The following is an 18,891-nucleotide window of genomic DNA, read 5'->3' as shown; positions in this document are numbered from 1 at the left end:
TATATATATACTCCCGCTGATGATATCTATGCACTGTTGGTTCTTTATGTACTTGTATGCATGCGTGTGTTCTTGTGCCATTATGAGATGCACTAGCTCTTTAAGTCAGAGGGATGAAGGGAGTCAGGGGCTGGGGCACTGGACAGTACAGAGGAAGAAAATCCCACCTCTAATCCTCCCAGTACACAATCAGCAGTTCTGCAGTGCTATGGTCAGCGGCAGGGTGACATTAAGGGATTAATTATTTTCAAATGGAAAACTTAATCTCCACAATCTTAGCAGCAGCGTAGGAGGCTGTGCACCAGGGTGGGGGGTTGCAGGCTGAATGGGAATGCTGGAAACACATTCCCTTTTCATGCACACTGTCCATTATTGTAGCGTCAAGAGAATGGTCCAGTACAGCCCCATCTATTCTCAAAAGGTTACAGAGGCTGTACTGGTCCAGAAAGTGCTTGGGATGCGTTTACCAGGACTCTCAGAACAATTACTGTCTTCACCCATCCATAAATGCACACAATAAAAGAAAGAGCAACACATCATGGATGAAAAGGATTTGCTGCAGGAACCTTGAAATGAATCACACCACACGTCAACTTCAGTTTAAATTAAGAGTATACACAACATTTGTTTTATTAATATAATTATTTACAGTGGAGCAAGTCAGGGCATACAGGTTTCTAGGATCTGTTCCCCAGCGAGTTTGATACAATTATATTAACTGTTCAAATAAAGTGCAACCAAACAGAGGGAAAACGCTTCTGACCGAGACAGCCAGGAACATTTGGACTTCATCAGAGTGAGCCGAGATCACAACCGCTGCCGCGCGGCCCGGGGCCCCACCTCACTCCCACACCGGGCTTTAGTCTCCGAAAGGGCTTTCGTCGATTACATGAGTCATCTACTGGAAGGAAAAAATGAAAACGCAACAACACTTTTCTCAGCATTCAGACAGTCGAGTACATATTGTCAGCCATATATTGAGATACAGATCACTGTGTGGGTATGACGAGAAGCTAGCGCTACGGAAGCTGTTCTGAAGGACCACTGGCAGGGTCTTCCCCATCTCCTTCTTGATTACTGAACAGAACGTATTTGGTCCAACAGTCAGATCATCAGAGAGTTGTCTTCAGTGCTGGGCCAGGACGGCCCCAGTTGTTCATGGTTTCATAGGCCTCTTCAGCGAGTTGGCTGCTAAAACATCACGTCAAATGCCAAACCAACAGTTGGATCAGCACAGTGTGAAACTAGCTGGAATGAAAAGCAGATGCCCATGTGGCCCCTCAATGGCCAAGGCTGGGGACTCTTGATTTGGAGAGAACTGGACTAGAGCAGGGTTCAGCCCCGCAGGGAATAGATCTCCGCACCCACAATCCAGGGGTTTGCATGGGCAGGACGATCCACAAATACTTATTTTTTTGTTATTTAAGCCGATCAAGCGGAGGGAGAAGTAGGACTATTTCACACAGCGATTCAAATCGATTCACAGCAATGCTTTCTATTGAGTGTATTTGCAATTTCAAATAAACAACCAAAGTACGGGGGCCACATGTTTGGAAGGAAATGCAAAACCTGTCAACGCGCCTCAGAGCCAGGAAGCCATTTCCAGGTGTGATTACTGTATCCTCTATAGTGGCATGCAGAAGGAAGGGGACTGTGTAAATGTAGTGTGCCTTGAGAGACAAGTTACACACACTGTGCTCCTCACTGCGATTCCAGTGCCTGGGCCATGCAAACAACACCAGACAAGAAATATCACAGTAATTTTCTTCACTGGATAGTCCTCTGTATACCTTCCCATTGGATACTGCCCACAGACAGAGTAAAAGATCCCTTAATGCTTGGCCAGTATATATGGGCCTTAAATTCGACACGTTGATAAATTAGTTTTATCCAGATTTCCATTGTGATGGCAAGTGCCCACTCGCAAAAAACAACCCCATAGAGCAACAACAAAAAAAGCACCATAATTCTGTAAACGTCACACAAGCACAGCGACAGATTGGACTGATATGGAGGTGACACAGGCGACAAACTTTGCACAGAAAGACTTGATATGAACAGATATGCAAAACCTGGAAGATATGCACCATGATCGCTTAACTGTGGAAGCGGTGTCTGTATCGATCGGATGTCTGCCTACAATATGACATGAGGCACGTCACAGAATGAATATGAGGGGACTTCTTGTTACACGATCATGAAAATCATATCACATGGTTCAACAGAATTGAGATACAGGGCCCTTGAAACAGTTTAAAAACTGAATTGAATGAATAAGTTGGGAATTCAAATGATTGACCCATCGCTGTCAAACTTGGCTACTACAGCTCGATGGAGAAAGCATTACTTTCCACAGAACTTTCCTTTCTTCCTGCAGACTTGGCACTTAAAAAACAAAAAACAAATTGGCCTCATTAAAAAAATAATAATAAACATACTTCTGTTCATGCGATGGCCTGCATGTTAACTTGCTCTCTGTTTAAGTTTCAAGACAGCAAAAGTGCCAACAGTCGACATTCCCTCGACACCAAACGCTTGAGGGAAGTGTTAAGGTGTCAAGTGTTTCACGTTGTCAAAAGCACCAACGTTGGCACGTCCATCAAACTCAAATATTTAAAAGTATTATAACAGCAACAGAAAGATCCTACTTGAAATCATAAAATAAATAGTTTTCCGAGAGATTCGTAATTCCTTGTGCATTAACTCAGCCAGGACCAAAGTTCTTGTCATTTCTGTCAGTTTCAACATTCATTTCATCAACACAGATGATGTCCGTTTGTTTTAACAGTGAAAGACACACTAGTCAAGTGGCAGGAATGCGATCGAGTCACATCTCAGAATAAAAACTATAAAACGTGCAAATAAAATAAACCACGGCAATGTGCCAAAGACTTTGGTTTTCTGGCTGCAGTTTATGACACTGAAACAAGACCCTGTTGTGCTTCCCAGAGGTTTACAGAGCACCCCCTCACTGTTGTCAACTACACTGTAATACAACAGCTCCCAATACAATACAATCAGACCCCCCGCCCCCTCACCTCCCATCATCACAATCCTCCCCTATCCAATAATGCTGTTCGTCCGACTCTAAAACCACAATGTAATTTGTGTTCTTAATTGATGTACAAGTCTCAATTAAATCTGTGATAGATGGATATATAGATTCAAAAAAATAAATACGCTCTCAGTCTTTTCACTTTAATTCTAACTGACTACCTACTTACTCTACCAGGTGCATCATGCCGTAACCTGATTGCAGTTAACAGGGATGCCTTTTAATGGGAAGCAATTATTAAGACGCACTTACTTTGTCATCAGATCTGTGATTTCATTGAAATACTCCTTGGATCAACACTAATTAAAAGCCAGGTGGGGAGAGCATAAATTAAACAAAACAAGTGCCAAGCCTGTTAATAACAGCAGAAACTGAAGTCTGTCCCTCAGCCATTCAGATTACTTTCAATCAAAGTTGTGAAGAGGCTTTTTCTTTTGGATCCATTTGAGAACTATTTCGCACGGTTCGGCTGCTGCGTTCAACTCGCGCAAATCCTCTTGCTGCTTAAAAGAAATCAGATTGTTTGTCGCATGACGCACTGAAGAAAACAAAGCAACACAAATCTAAACTAAATAAACAAACAGAAAGCACAATCCATAACTCATGTCTTGGGTATCTTTAGTGGAGGACTTTTGAGTGCCGTTGCAGTGAGGAATAAATTGAGGCAGCAAGCATCACTTGATTTCATACAATTACGTCACACAGCCACGGTCAATAGATTTATATGGATGGACGGCTGGGAAAAAAGCAGTTCTGCTAGAGTAACATTCATCACACCTTTGGGTTTATAAGCTACAATTCCAACTGGAAGACCATTCGTAAAAATGGCCTCCTGGCTGGCTTGGCCTGGGTTGAATTGCCACCTAGTGGTGAACATGGAAAACTGTGGGGAGCATCTAACTACTGAATTCGACATTTGAGGACAGGATTAATTTAGATTCTGCTTGCATTTAAAGTGCTGTCGTCTGTATTTTATGCTACAGTATCAGCACTTGCAGTTATATTTGTGTGGTGGGAAAGTAACAGGGTTTACACACAACCTTGCACATGTTTTTCAACATTTTTTTGGGTCTTCTGTCCTACTTTCTGGAAGAACTCATCCAAGGGCAAATTGATAATATGTTCAGTTTGAGCAGCTAAGGTCTCGAGCTTGCCTGTATAAGTATCCTAATGCATTTTCACATACTTTTCTGTACAGTTAAATGTATTCATATTTTCAAGACACACAAAAAAAAAGAAAAAGAAAAAACAAAGGTTGAAGACAAGTGCCTGTAAACGCATGTTGAAAGTAGTCCATAATAGATTATCTTTCTTGTGATGAAAAGCCCCAGTCTGCTTCTTGTGTTGAGCCCTCAGCTGTAACCAGTAGGCCTGGTTGCCCGGCTTTCCATACATTCTCAAAGCTGAAACCGTTAAATGTGAAGCATCGCTCATCGGGGACAAGTTAAAAGATTTAAATACTGACTGGAAGCCAGCGGGGAGTTCACAGATTCCTCACCGCACAGCCACAACCAGGCACGTCACCCAGCTGGTACACCGTGCTTTACTTCTACACACCACCGCGGTTCAGACTCCGCACCATTCGTTTTCTTCAAGAGGGGCGCGTCTGTCAAACGCCGTCAAGGGTAAGAGGGGGTCCTTTCACCTGGAGTCCAGCAGAAGCTTCAGTGCCCTGGTCTGCCTGGCTGATGAGGAAGCCGCTCTCCCAAGGAGCGGATTGGGCCGGCCGCTGGCCCATCACAAATCGGACCAGAGCACAGCCTTGCTGCTTTTCTCCACGCTGACCACGTGGGCTCCGGAGGGCGACCAGGCCACAGCGTTGACGGTTGAGCTATGACACAAAACAGGGCAATGAAAACATGGTAATATTAAGAAGAAAAATTCTCACGCTCCAACATTTACCCGAACTAATTTATTTTTAAAATTGGGAACGCAGACATACAAAACCTGTATGAGAGAAACACTAGTCTGAGTCAAGCACCCACCTGTGTTGCTTGCACAGAGTTCTGTCCAACTTGCCGGTCAGCACGTTCCATACATACAAGGTGCCGTCCGCAGAGCCAGCGGCAACGTAGCTCCCGTCGGGACTGGGGAGGAGAGCACCGCATCACAACAGAGCATTACTGACCAGTCCACCTGAGCTTTGGAAATTAACCGAACTATAGACTTACTACAGTGCCATCTGGTCTCGGCAGCTTTTGTTTTCCAGGCTTTATGCAGTAAAACTAAATCTTGAGAGAAATTCTTACCTAAACGTCACTCGTGTCCAGTCCGAGCCGCACTTGAAGCCTGGAACGCTGGAAAAGGTGAAAATCCACATCGTGAGAGAAGATCTAACATGCTAACCTAGCTGTGAAGTTGGCAACCTTAATCCCGAGGGTCTGCAAAGCTGCTTGTCTGGGCTTTCACCCTTCATTCTCAGTCAGAAATAAATGTGAGATCTAAAGTACAACAATTCAGCACCAAATAGGTTCAAACTTAGTTTTAAAGAGAGAAGAACAACTATGTAAACATGCTACAAGCCTCATGATTTTTTGGTTTTGTTAATTTAGCTTAAAGATGAAGGTCTTGGAACCGTCCTAAGGCACACCATTTTATGAAGACGGTATGAAAGGCAGAGCTTTGGGGAGGTGCGATCTGTGTTGGGGGGGGGGGTTTGGTGCTATAGGAGCTCAGGGGCACATCTGGGTCCCTCTCACCTGAAGGTCTGGCGCACAGTGTTGGTCCGCAGGTCCACGATCTTGACCAGGTCGTCGCGGGAGCAGGTGAGCAGCTCGGTCCGGTCGGCGTTCAGGTCCAGCGAGGTCACTCTGCCCTGCAGCTCTAGCTCCTGCACGATACTCTCCGCCCTGGGGATAAACCCCCCCACACCTCACGTTAGGAAAGGTTGCCACAAATAGGAGCTTTGTTGCAATTTTTTTCCTCCCAGTTCAATCTTCACCTCATTTATAGGCACAAAAGGGCTCACTTTAAGATACAAATCACTAGCAAATAATGGAAAACAGAAACAAACTGAATATATTCTCGTAAGAACCTAATCGAAACCTTGACTTCTAATGCTCGCAATTCTGAACAGGCCCGTGTCTCACCGGATATCCCAGTAGCGGACTTTCTTATCGAAGTGGCCACTCATGACACACTGTTCGGTGCAGACGATGTCATTGCAGCTCGAGCCAGCGAAGACTGTTTTTATACCTGAAAGAAAGCGAGGAGTTCAAACCAAAACTAAAACAAGTCCATCATAAACAAAAAAAGGCAAACAAATCATATTTAATAAAACAATAGTGGACAACATACATGTAGACATTTTTACCATCTTAGAAATGCAGCAGAATCAAGTGTCAATATTAATAGTGCTTACAGACTTTGCTGCGAAGATCCCAGAGTTTGAGCGTCCTGTCGTAACTGCCCGAGACGATGCGAGCGTTGTCCAGCAGGAAGCGCGCGGACAGCACTTTGCCGCTGTGTCCCGTGAGCGTGTGCTGTGGGCAGGGAAAGCGTGTGGGTTAGGTCTGCGCAAGATCGGCACACACATATCGGGTCACCTCACTTAGTATATACACCACAAACTCAGAGTTCCCAAAATTATCTGATATTTAATTAATCATTCTCTCATTGATATCCACTAAATTAAGGTCTCAGCTAGAAAACTTGAGATCAGGCTCTGGTCCCGCCCCAGACCCCGACACTCCTTGGCGATTGGTTATGTTGGAAGACCATCTTTGCCGTGACTCCTGGTCTCTCGGAGACATGGGCTGAGCGGTCACCTGGACTGTCAGGAGCCCCCGAGCCCAACACACACACCTAGAGCATGATGGGAGCAGAGCAGGGGCTGCTGGGAGCCAAAGGGTGGCTGGGAGGGGATTCTGAGCATCAGACCTTTTACATCACATCACTGACCTCTGTGGTTCTGCCACTAAACACCGGGAGTCCTGGTGCTAATAATGCCATTCCAGCCAGGCCTCATTGTGAAGATGCAGGAACTCTAATACTTTAAATGGGTCTAGCACAACAGGAATGAAAATCGACACTTTTGCAAACAGACGTGTATGCTGCATACACTCAGTAACTGCATGGTCTCATGAGCCATGTGACTGGTACTTACTCGCAGGCGGTTGTCATCAACTGTCCAGATCCTACTGGCAAAGTCATTGGAGGCAGCGAGCAGATACGAACCCTGGGTTAGAGAGAGACACAGGGCTGCAATCAGGACACAATCTCCACAGTTGCACTTAAACAATTAGCTATCAATCAGTTAAGATAGTGATTCAGAGATTTGGGATTTCTCTGCCTTCAACAGCAGATTGTAGAACCTCTGCCATGCATATACAGAGAGATAATTTCACTCCAGAAGGGCTCTGGAAAGGAGTCAATTCTAACTTTTGTCAACTAGGATCTATAGGCTGGTGGAAATACGGTTAAGTTTCCAAATTATCTTCCCTTGCTTTTTGTTTTTGCAAGTTTCTGGAAACCATGAAATCGGGATCTAGTCGGTGTGACAACGGATTTCTCTTTAAAAGCAAAGCAGTCATTAATGCTCTACAAAACAGTGATAATCAGGAAGTGAAAACAAGGCTGAGGAACAGAGGAGACCAAAACCACTCCAATCCCATCCACAAAAACTGACTCGAAAGAACAGATGAAATATCACTTGGAGTTATATTATCCTACTGGGGTGTCTTGCCAACAACAATGCATTACTTGTGAATCTTGCAGAGAAACAGACCCATAATTGCATCGGAATTCCATTCCAGTTTTGCAAGCTGGAGGCTCATAACAAGCCAATGCCTGGATCTAGACCATGTTCCAGTATTTTCAGGAAAACTGCAAATAGATTTAGAATAGTAATACACAGATTTTGGTCCTACATCATCGGTACAATACATGCTCATGCCTCCCAATTAAATCCTGAAAGAGTTCAAACTTATGAAATGGGTCTCATCCGTTGCTCAGTTTCTTTCAACCCAAATACCGTATACACATTTTCACGGGTAAGAATTGTCATGAAAAATCGCCAAATAACTACAGTCCTCATGAAAATAAACACTTGCAAAATAATTTATAGTGCCATTGAATATCAATAGTTAGATTTGGAGCTGTGAAAATAAATGTACAGAGAAGCTTAACGAGGCTCTTAGCGAGGAGATGGGTAATGTACTCATTTCAACACAAAAGACAATTTGGACGGTATTATTGCGGGTTTCCAAAAGGCTGCATTCTGTGGCCGAAGGAAAACAATCCATAGGCATCCGAGACCCAATAAATCTTTAGCGCGTGCTACTTCACTTTTAATCCGTTTATTATTTAATTTGGAATGATTGTGTGCATAATCATTTGTATTGTGCTGTGCTACCTATTTGGTTTTGTGTTATTCTGCATTCCGTATTTTTTTTAAATCCAATACCGGATACAAAAGTGTGGAACGACCGCAGCAGCTGATATTAATCATGGTTAGCCGTTGTGGAATTAGGCATTGGCACTGAACATTTCTCCTCACAAAAAAGTGAAAAATAGGAAGATTTGCGACAATTCATCATGCGTAAATATTGACGTATAGACAACTGCCTGTGTACCGTGCGATACTGTGTAAAGTGACCTCCTCCAAACCCACTACAGAACATTCCCCATCCCTGTCCTAGACACTGAAGATGGAGCATAAAGACAGGATATACTCACGCTTGTGTCGAACTCAATACTTGTGATCCCAGCGTTGCTGCCTGTCAGAGCTCCTTTCAGCTCACAGTGGCCTGGCAATTCAGACAGAAGACATTGACTCTCCATCACATCTCATAAATCAGCATTTCATCCAATTCTCTATGCAAGGTCTGAGCCAGTCCTACATTACATTTCAAAACTTAAGTTTTCCCAATGTGGTCATATTTATCAAGGCCCGGGCAAAAACAAACCTGAAATTTTGTTGCAAAACTTTTCCAAAACCTTGAATTTGTTCTTCACCGATTCTGGATGTCATTGTTTTCTTTACAACAGTGGTACAGAGTCCTTAACTGATCTAATGATTGTCTTGTATTATCATCGTATTTTGTGTCCAGCTCATATACAGGAAAAGATTATTAAGGTAAACGGCCGACATCAAAGGAAAGAAACACACCTTGACTGGGGCCAATCACTGAAATGCAACAAAGTTCCCACAATTATCTGACATTTGATTAATCGTTCTCTTATTGATATCCACTAAATGAAGGTCTCAGCTTGAAAACTTGAAATCAGGCTCTGGTCCCGCCCCAGACCCCGACACTCCTTGGCAATTGGTTATGTTGGATGACCATCTGTGCCGTGACGCCTGGTCTCTCGGAGACACGGGCTGAGAGGTCACCCGAACTGTCAGGAGCCCCTGAGCCCAGCACACACACCTAGAGCATGATGGGAGCAGAGCAGGGGCTGCTGGGAGCCAAAGGGTGGCTGGGAGGGGATTTTGAGCATCAGACCTTTTACATCACATCACTGACCTCTGTGGTTCTGCCACTAAACACCGGGACAAATCACTGTCGTCTGGGCAAATGATAAATAGTAGTGTGAAATTTGTTGTATATGCCAAATGGCTGTAAGTGTCTACCAAGGACTTCACTTTGGCACCTACACAATTAATCTGAAGGGGTAAAAGGCTAGGCCAGCTGGGACGGGTCTTTCACTCTCCATATCCAGACACACTGTACCTGAGACGATCTCCCACAGCTTCACTCGGCGGTCCATGCCCCCCGTAGCCAGCAGCCGGGACCCAGGGCTGAACCGAACGGCATTCACCTCCCCATCATGGGCGTCCTGCACACAGGAGAGCACACGTATTCAGCACCCATCACTAACACACAGTCCAGGGCATTTTTGTTACAGATGAAGTAGTAGCAGGTATAAATCTGATGTCTTTAAACACAGCATTGAAGGAAATTCAGGAAACACTGCTTTAAAAACTAAAACACAGGAGAATAATAATAAAAAAAGTCATAAAATAATCTACACCATTTGGTTACTACTAAAAATAATGTGAAATGAAGGTCTCAGCTTGAAAACTTGAAATCAGGCTCTGGTCCCACCCCAGACCCCAACACTCCTTGGTGATTTGTTATGTTGGATGACCATCTTTGCCGTGACTCCTGGTCTGTGAGATACGGGCTGAGAGGTCACCCGGACTGTCAGGAGCCCCCGAGCCTAGCACACACGCCTAGAGCATGATGGGATCAGAGCAGGGGCTGCTGGGAGCCAAAGGGTGGCTGGGAGGGGATTCTGAGCATCAGACCTTTTACATCACATCACTGACCTCCTGGTTTTTGTTTGGTTTTGCTGCGGTGCTCAGTTTGTCTGGGGGCTATAGCAGCTTGCGAAGACTGCGATACTCACAAACACATGCAGGGCAGTGGTGGGCACCCGCACCTCGGTGCAGGGGGCTGTGTGCGTGTCTGCGCCCTCCGGGGAGCTGCCGTAGGAGTTGATCGAGCGACGCCTGCCAAGGGAATCCACAAAGCTGTCACAACGGAGGCCAACAGCCAGTGGAGCTTTAGAGGCAGTCCTTAGAGGATCCTGCTTGATGATACTTCCTTTTTGATACACTTAACCCACTTCTTTATTTTTCATATTTTCCAAATACCCAAACAGGAATGCACCACCCAATCCCAGTCATCGCCATGAAAATACCTCCACCAAGTAATGGATTTGAACATATTAGTTGTAAAATACTGATAATAAATAATATCTAATACAATTACATCTGGCAGCTCTCAACACCTTTGGATCACAGATGTCTAGTGTAAGCTATCATTTCAAGACTTATTTCATTATAGAAGAGCTCCAACAAGCTATTTTATCCCCCCGAATATAAGAGGCACCATGAGTCATCAATAGGGATTATCAAAAAAAACAAAATCACAAAGATGTATACATTTCTTTTCAAAGTGCACCAGAGAATCAAGGATTTTTGGGCACTGATTCCAGAACACATTTTAAAAATCTGATCTTCCAATTCCAGAAATTGTGCCCAAGCTTCACCTGGCTTTATCAGAAGTGGGGGGTCCTAGAATCTGAGAGTCAGACAGACTGATGGAGAGAGAGAAAGCAACCCAGGTCCCAACACCACCACCAAAAAACAGCAGGTAGTCGACAATATACATAAAAAAATAATAAAAAAATAAAGCAGAAAAAGGAAATGGAGTTGAAGAGACAGACGTCAGATTGAAGCCGGAGTTGACCACACGACAGTTCAGGTGGAGACACAGTTGGGTGGAACACACAGGAAGTCGAGACGGACACAGGAAGGCATAGAAAGAGAAAGGAGAATTGCATCACTGCGAGAGGCAACACAATCCTCAGGCTGAGGGCTGGAGGCACACCACTTTCTCCTGAATGCTAGTTTTGTGTAAAGAATCTGACTTAATGGGCATGCTGGCATAAACTCAGGTTTAGCTTGATCCAATTCGCATTCACATCTGCCTTGTTGACCCTAAATTATCTGCACTAATGGAGCAGCAATTTAGTTATTTTTCAGAAGCTCTCTGTTAAATATATATCTCTTGAAGGTGTCAAGCTCTTTATTTCATTTATCGTTGCTGGTTAATATTAACGAAACATTTTTAAACTAGCATTGAGCTGAAAGCTTCTTGTATCCTGCCCTACGAAAGAAAGTTGCAAGACTGGTGCCAGAGAGAGATCTGACCTACCCAAAGATATTAGAAATCGAATCCAGAAGACCTCCAGGGGGCTGCTGGGAGATTCGTTTACTGGAAGGAGGAGGAGACAGACAGAAAAGGCCTTCATTCAGATCCCTTGAAAGCCAGGCTAGATTGTGAACAACTGTAATTGTGTAAGAAGGAGGATTGTATCTCACACACTAAATATATTGAAATACGCTTGCTATGTTTTAAGTTTGTTTTTCTTTGCTTAGTGATCAATCATTATTGTACTATTCATCTCCAGTGTCCCACAGGGGACATGCATCAGTAAACTGCCATGTTCCCAATAACACTCAGTCCTACAGCGATACCGGCCACAGCAACCGAGAACTCCTGCCTGCAGTCAAATAATGGCCGTCTGGATTGAATCCAACACTGTAGGCCCCTGCTAATCAGCAGCCTAATCTGAGAAATTCCTAAGAGAAATCTACATGTTCCTATAACAAGCTTACAGGCATCATAAGGAAGGTGGAAAGCAGTCATTTTTGTCAGTGTATTTAAAAAGCAATGCTGGAAAATCCCGCTTCGGTTTCATTACTACTAGGATAATTTAGTCCCTTTCGAATCCATCACATGATTGCACTGCTTGGAACAGAGATCATGTGAATAGTGTCACACTGATGAAAAGACCACTGTGCCACAGCGGATCAAGACTCATAGCAACGATTAGGTCAGTTCCCGGCCTCATATCCAGTCCTTTTGGGAACCATTTTAATTGTTATAAGCAGGGTAAATAATCCAAACTGGGAAAAAAAATACGAAAAAAATAGTAAACTCAACTGGACACAAATAAAAGGCACTCTAACTTCCCAATAACGCAGACTATCCTTAAAACATTCAGAACTGAGGGCTCACAAGTGGTAGACTTAATATGTCCATTAATTAATGTATGACTCATCAGTTTTGATCATCAATAAGGCATGCAGTAGCCCTACAGCGAACAGTAAGCAAGTTAACGCATCCTGCAAAGCCAAGGGATGTTGTGTATTTTATGCTCAGACCACATGTCGAACTCATCTCTAAGCAAACGGTGCTTTGTCTCCTCACTCCATTCCACCCCACAGCCCCATCTCCTGCGGTTCCTACCTGGGTGTGCGACTGGCCGCCCGGCCTGGCGAGGTTTCTCCAGGCTGCTCCGGGGCCTCTTCAGACAGGACCTCGATGTCGTCATCTCTGGGGAGAGGGAACACACACAGCGTTGCTCACTCTGGTCTCTTTCCCCACAGCCTTCCTGTAGCTCCACAGACTGGGGCAGAGATTTACTACAGTCTGACTAATCCAGGTTTTTCTGGTTTTAGCCTGATTCGGACCAAGAGGTGGGGGGGTGGAGCTGCCCGAACCATCGACACCTACAGAAACTGAAGGGTGGGGCTGGATAACAGGCGGGAGGGGGGGGGGGGCAACTTGCTTAGAATGAGATTTAAAAAAATTACTTCAGCTCCAGAACATGTACCTGGATTTAAAAAAAATGTAAGTCAGACAAATACATGTATTTCTTGACCAGAATGACAAAGACATCTGAATTGCTGTCTCAATCCACATTACAACTTAGTGTCTTACTTTAAATCACATTTCCAAAATGGCTAAATGAGAAGCAGTAACTAGCAGTCCATTACTAGTTAAGACAGAGGTACATGGGACAAAATCTCTTGTAAATCCAAATGAAACATGCAGAGCACTAAAAGAGATGGAATAAAGTGTTTAACTGCTGCTAGTGATATGGCACGGAGCAACAGCAGCACATTCCGGTCTATTCAGGGCCTCTGTATTTTTTCTGCTCTGAAAATGTACCACTCTGTATTTAACATCACATTGTAGAGCAGAGACGGGGGTGAACTCAAAATCGAACCCGGCACTTCACACCTCCTGGTGAGAGTGTCGACCACCGCCCAGTCACAACAACAGACTCTCCACACAGTCACCTGCAAACAAGCCGTTAACAGCCAGACAATCCCTGGCCGGACAGACATGGCCGACTGTCTCGCAATACAAACACTATTCAAATTCTTCTACAAATCAAACTGTAAAAAGAGGTTGTACCGAACGCTGTAGTAACAGATCAGTAACAGAAGCACGTTTTGTCACTGAATTATTCCTATGTTTTGATAAAGGAGTTTCACACCAAATACCGATTACAACACTGACACTGATTCAGAACAGAGATAACTGATGAATAAACTAGCAGACAAGCGAACATGGCTGCTTTGTTATCGTAACGTACTTAGAACACCTACACCGGGCGGTTAAGAGTTTTATTTTCAATATAAAACCTGCTTTACTGCATTCCTCCACGTCAGAGAAAGTAAAACACAAGCCTGCCATGTTGCATTACATGACTTGCTTTCGACAATTAAAAACGTCTTCAAAAACTCTCATTGTTATTATTGGGGTTAATACTAGAGGGAGTGGATTTATTTACACTGTTTTGCCAAGGTCATCTATATAGGTCTAGACAAGTATGAAGGTATGTATATGTATTTCTCTATGTGTGAAGTAGCAGGTGTAGATGGATGCATGCCTGTGAATGCATAGCCATATTGCTTTGGGTGGCTGTTAATTTTTACTGTAAGATCAATAAGTTTGTGGAGGAAAAGGGTGCACGAATCCCCCAATTTCTTTGTTTCTAGGTCATGCCTCTTCTAAAGAAATAAAGGGACATTTAAATAAATAAACAAACAAATACATAAATAAAGAGGTAATTAACTATTTTCAAAATTAAAACCTTGATTTTTTTTTTCCTCCGAGCCCCACCAAAAAACAAAACAAGAAAAAAACCGAGCCTGACCGAGCACTAGACTCCACCCTGCGCTCCCAAACACTGACCAACGCTCCCTGGAGTTGAAGGAGAGAAGCTCGACTCACGGGTCTATAGGCAGGGGCTCCTTCGCTGCGTCTGCCAGGTCCTTCTGCAGTTTGGCTTGGCGGCGCCTGAAAACAAACAGGCCACGATCAATACACTTCAGCCTCCTTCCAGCACACTTCACACACCCTGCATCATCTAACAGCACAGCTCCTATGTGGACTCAGACCGGACAGCTGAAATTTATGCAATACGCTGCAGGGAAACCTACAGCCGTCTTTTTAAACCGCGCTCTTCCGTTTGAGACCTGAATCCCACCTGCAGTCCTTCTCGTTCTCGGCGTTGAGCCTGTTGGCCTCCTGCGCCTTCTCGGCCATCCAGCGCGAGATCAGCTCCTGGTTCTCCTCGGTGGTGCGCCGGAGCTTATCCTCCAGCGCATTGAAGGTGATCTGCAGGGCGTCGTACTCGTCCTTCAGCGTCTGGTTAGCCTTCTCCAGGTCCTGCAGGCTGCTCCTCAGCTCCCGACATTCGCCCTCCAGCTCAGTGATCCTCTGCTGGTATTCCTGCATCCTGCCAGGACGCACAGACACAGACCCCCCCCACCCGTCAGACACAGCCAGCCAGGACGGACTGGGTTAACTGGGACACGTGGCTGGGGGAGGAACTAGACTCCCATTCCACAGCGGCTTATGGTGGTTTCAAGTTTTACAAGCGGTTTCTCATCTCAGCCAACAGCCTGGTGCTAAATTATTTCAATCTATAAATGAAGAGTGCAGTGGTAGAATAATCAGGGTTGTTTTTGGAGATAAACAGGTTTCAAAACCATCTGGCTCCTAAACAACTTAAGATACAGAAATTATGTCTTGTAGGACAGTAGCTTTGAATGTTGGGAAATGGGTGCATTGTTCATCTTCTGCTCAGATGTATGTAATTACAACAAGGATAAAAAAAAACTAACACTTTATCAAAATGACTGCTTTTTGAGGCAGCAACGTGTAAAACCTGAAAAACAATCGGCCTTGGAGATGCGGGTCTTATTTGCATCCCAGGCAGAGTGACTGAGGACACAGAGCGCAGCCAGAGCACATAGTGAGAGGGAAAGAATTGACGAAACCTAAAATATTGTTGCTCTGCTGCCAAGAATGAGTTGGAGATTGTAAGACAAAAATGGTGGAAGTAAATACAGTCAGCCAGGATGAAAATGTATAACTTGAGTGGATCCATGCAATTACCACTGTAGTCGGTTGGGCCGTTAATACTCACTTTGCCTCGTTGGCCTGGATCTCCTTGTCCTTCTGTTGCATCTGATTATTGAGCTCAATGACATTCTGGGCCAGCTGTCATTCAAATAAAATAAAATAAAAGCCACATCACAGATCAAAGCCTTGGTCCACAGAGGTCTTTCCAGGTAGGATCAGCACACCATCAAAATACTTCAGCACAAGAGGGATAATTATGCTTGCTCATGCTAGGTCATGTGAATTTATCATTCCCTCTATGCCCATTCGGGACCAAGTAAAAAGCCTTCGATCCATCCCTTGGCCCTCAGCAGTGGACATCTTTTTGGTGAATCATGATGAGACGAATAAATATTAAAATACATGAAGGGTTTACAGAGTGTCAACCTGCATTCTGAACACAAGAAGGCCAGGAAAGAAAAAAAGGGTTTGTCTCAATGTCAATGATAACTATTTATTCTCTCTCTTCATTTAGAGTATAAACATTTGCCGACACAGACCTCTCCTCGCTTCTTATGCAGCTCGGTCAGCTCCTCCTGGTGTCGGATTCTCATCTGGGCCATCTCCTGGAGAAGAACGTCACTGCGGCTCCCATCCGCCCCGGGGCTGCAAAACACGCATCCGTCAGCCGCCCTGACCCCAAAGGTTTTGATGTACGGGGCGCGTGCCTCACTTCACGTGAACAGCTCTGATCAGAAGCACGTGCCTACTGCAGAGCACAGAATGGGAGGGCCATGACATTTTCATTATATTACTGGGTTTAAGATAGCAGTACCTCAGGTCATGCCTGTTCTGGATGTCATTTCTCTCCGTTTGGAGCCTTTCGGAGAGAACCGCTTGCAAGTCTGCCTTCTCCAGCAGTCTGTTATCTGAGTCAGAGAAAGACAAGGGAGTAAGGAAGCAGATGCATTTTTTACAATCCAGTAGCACAGGACCAAAAAAAAATAAATAAAAAAAAAGTGATGGCAAACGAAACATGAAATGAAACTTGTGGCAGGAGGATCAAGCTTCCACTGTTGTGAACAAGCAACTTGGATGTTAATATAGGTCTCAAGGCAAGGCGTGTGTGCGACATGGAATCAGCTTTCAAACCGAAGCATTCGGACCATGCAGTGCACATCAGTCTCCCCTCCCTAGCAGAGACTCACATTGCTGAATGATCTCCTCGAAGGCCTGCCTCTGGACGCGGTCTCTCTGCTTCAGCTGCTCCGCAATGTGTCTCTTCCAGGTGCATTCTGCCCGACAGCCGGCCCCCGACATTGTCACCTGCAGGAGAAGCCCGTCCTCAGACTGTATTGGGAGCTCTTTCACCACCATCACAATGGCTGTTTTTAAAACTAGTCTATTGTGACAAACCAATCGAGTATTTCATGCATTCCCAGTGTAATACAGAAATGGACTGATAGTAAAGGAAAACAAATGCTAAAATAACCCTCGACCCACAAGCAATCCCTTTGCCATCTATGACATTAATAGACAGGATAGTGTAGTGCGGGTGTCATGTTTGTCATGCATTTTTGTTACTAAAATGCATCTTATACAGGTGTATTACCTTAATATATAATAATCCCATATAAAACTGTTATTCTTCATATTTAAAGCTTGGGCAAACATACACAAAATATACATGTACACATTTTTAAATGTATGATGTCTTGAAGCATAGGTTAATGTTTACCATTTTAAATGCATCATGTACAGCAAGGTTTATAGGTTTAACCACATGTACGAAACCTGCCGATATTTTGACAGCTATTCTGTGCTTCTAGAAAGCGGTATATAATTGCATTTTATTATGAAGCCCAGTTCAGGCACAGATCATGTTACTGAGACTGTCAGGAGAGTGAACTTCACCTTCTGGACCCAAGGAGTCACACCCTTGTAACAGAAAAATGCACATGATAGATAAACACGGCGAGGGGAACCGATTACAGAGGTGGAGACTCAGTGGCTGGCTGTGGTCAGCGGTGTTTTAGTTTGAATCGCCACTTCTGCTTATACAACCATGCATAACAACATGTATACATTGTATACACATTAGGCATTTTCGAATGGAGAAAGAATATGAATTTTCCACCTCCATTCTCGTACAGTGTAACATTGTGTCCAAGTCGTATCACTTTCATTTCAATTAGGTGTATAGGTGCAACTTCCTGTGTGGGTATTCATCCACACATACGTACCTGATGTACATCAACACCCAATACTTAATTTCTATTCTAAAATATGATGTATGGTCGAGCTAATATTATTCCAATAAGTGAAACGCCCCATGCAGCCTGACCTAGACGTTCAAATTCACCTCTACTGTCACATGCATCAAACCCATATTGCTTATTTGCGGTTCAAACTGCGCCGCACGCTTCAGCGTATTTATCTGATCGCTGCAGGAAACAAACATTACCGTCACAGGAGGCCCGGCAGCCCCGCGAAACCACTACCGCCTCCCCAATGCAGTGTCGCAGCAAAGATGGGTTAAATAATATATACCGACGGTGATTTATGTTATTAAAGCTTCCCTCCTTCTTCAGCCATCTTGGCTCTTGCAGGAGTCTCGCCGGATCTGCAAGGTAGACACCATGGGCTCCAGCACCGCCAGCGGACAGGACGCGCTTCAACCTCGCTTCCGCTTCCGTCGCTCCCTTTTGACAGCTCTCTTCCGGAAACGAGGCCACGCATGCGCAGTAGTACGAAAAATAAAAAGTACTGGCGAAATTGCGCTTGTAGAAAAAGTGAACTACACGGCATCTGAATACGTTTTGTCTGCATGTGAGAGTAGTTCTTGCGTGATGCATTTTAAGATATGTATTCATTTTAGAGTAGTATAAAGGTTCATATAATTTAGTAATGATGTAATGTCACACACAACAAAACACAATGTCATACGGGAGCGCAGAGAGGTGTGATGCAGAGGGAAAAGGTGTCCTAGGGGGCACAACAGGTGTCACAGGGACCAAAAAGTGTCCCAGCAGACAGGCAGAATGCATCCAGGAGGACAAGCATTACTTTGCGAATGAACTAAGGTACTGTATTTGACAGATGTGTTATATATACACTCACCTAAAGGATTATTAGGAACACCATACTAATACTGTGTTTGACCCCCTTTCGCCTTCAGAA

The 18,891-nt window shown here is 44.4% G+C and overlaps 1 protein-coding gene and 3 non-coding genes across 6 annotated transcripts; all 4 read right to left on the bottom strand.

The window, feature by feature from the left end:
• Nucleotides 1–594: 594 nt before the first annotated feature.
• On the bottom strand, nt 595–18,379 carry atg16l1 (ATG16 autophagy related 16-like 1 (S. cerevisiae)). Of its 3 annotated transcripts, XM_066709719.1 has the most exons (20): nt 18,176–18,379; nt 16,920–17,037; nt 16,547–16,640; nt 16,272–16,377; nt 15,797–15,870; nt 14,852–15,103; nt 14,596–14,661; nt 12,820–12,906; nt 11,722–11,781; nt 11,054–11,101; nt 10,409–10,511; nt 9,730–9,835; nt 8,732–8,802; nt 7,161–7,232; nt 6,417–6,537; nt 6,145–6,250; nt 5,755–5,904; nt 5,305–5,352; nt 5,041–5,142; nt 595–4,886 (listed from the first exon to the last, which is right to left on the bottom strand). In XM_066709719.1, the coding sequence occupies exons 2-20, from the start codon at nt 17,029–17,031 to the stop codon at nt 4,793–4,795; spliced, it is 1,872 nt and encodes a 623-aa protein (XP_066565816.1). In that variant the 5' UTR covers nt 17,032–17,037; nt 18,176–18,379; the 3' UTR covers nt 595–4,792. The 3 variants fall into 3 exon arrangements, with proteins under 3 accessions (XP_066565816.1, XP_066565817.1, XP_066565818.1); XM_066709720.1 differs by lacking the exon at nt 11,054–11,101; XM_066709721.1 differs by lacking the exons at nt 11,054–11,101; nt 11,722–11,781.
• Nucleotides 6,690–6,956, bottom strand: LOC136754169 (small Cajal body-specific RNA 6). Its single transcript, XR_010817549.1, has one exon.
• Nucleotides 9,257–9,523, bottom strand: LOC136754167 (small Cajal body-specific RNA 6). The gene has a single exon (XR_010817547.1).
• Nucleotides 10,065–10,329, bottom strand: LOC136754168 (small Cajal body-specific RNA 6). Its single transcript, XR_010817548.1, has one exon.
• Nucleotides 18,380–18,891: the final 512 nt, after the last annotated feature.

Source organism: Amia ocellicauda, chromosome 7 (genome assembly GCF_036373705.1).
Source record: "Amia ocellicauda isolate fAmiCal2 chromosome 7, fAmiCal2.hap1, whole genome shotgun sequence".
In the NCBI taxonomy this organism is placed as follows: domain Eukaryota; kingdom Metazoa; phylum Chordata; class Actinopteri; order Amiiformes; family Amiidae; genus Amia; species Amia ocellicauda.
The sequence above is the reverse complement of the archived record's forward strand: the minus strand, read 5'-3'. Positions and strand labels throughout refer to the sequence as shown.

What these genes read in the sequence shown, in the direction of transcription:
- atg16l1 (XM_066709719.1), bottom strand. Translation starts at nt 17,031, where the DNA reads ATGTCGGGGGCCGGCTGTCGGGCAGAATGCACCTGGAAGAGACACATT. An exon ending in CGAGGAGATCATTCAGCAAT is followed by an intron (nt 16,641 to 16,919) that starts GTGAGTCTCTGC and finishes TCTCTGACTCAG; the next exon opens with ATAACAGACTGCTGGAGAAG. An exon ending in ACTGTGCGCCAGACCTTCAG is followed by an intron (nt 5,353 to 5,754) that starts GTGAGAGGGACC and finishes CACCTTTTCCAG; the next exon opens with CGTTCCAGGCTTCAAGTGCG.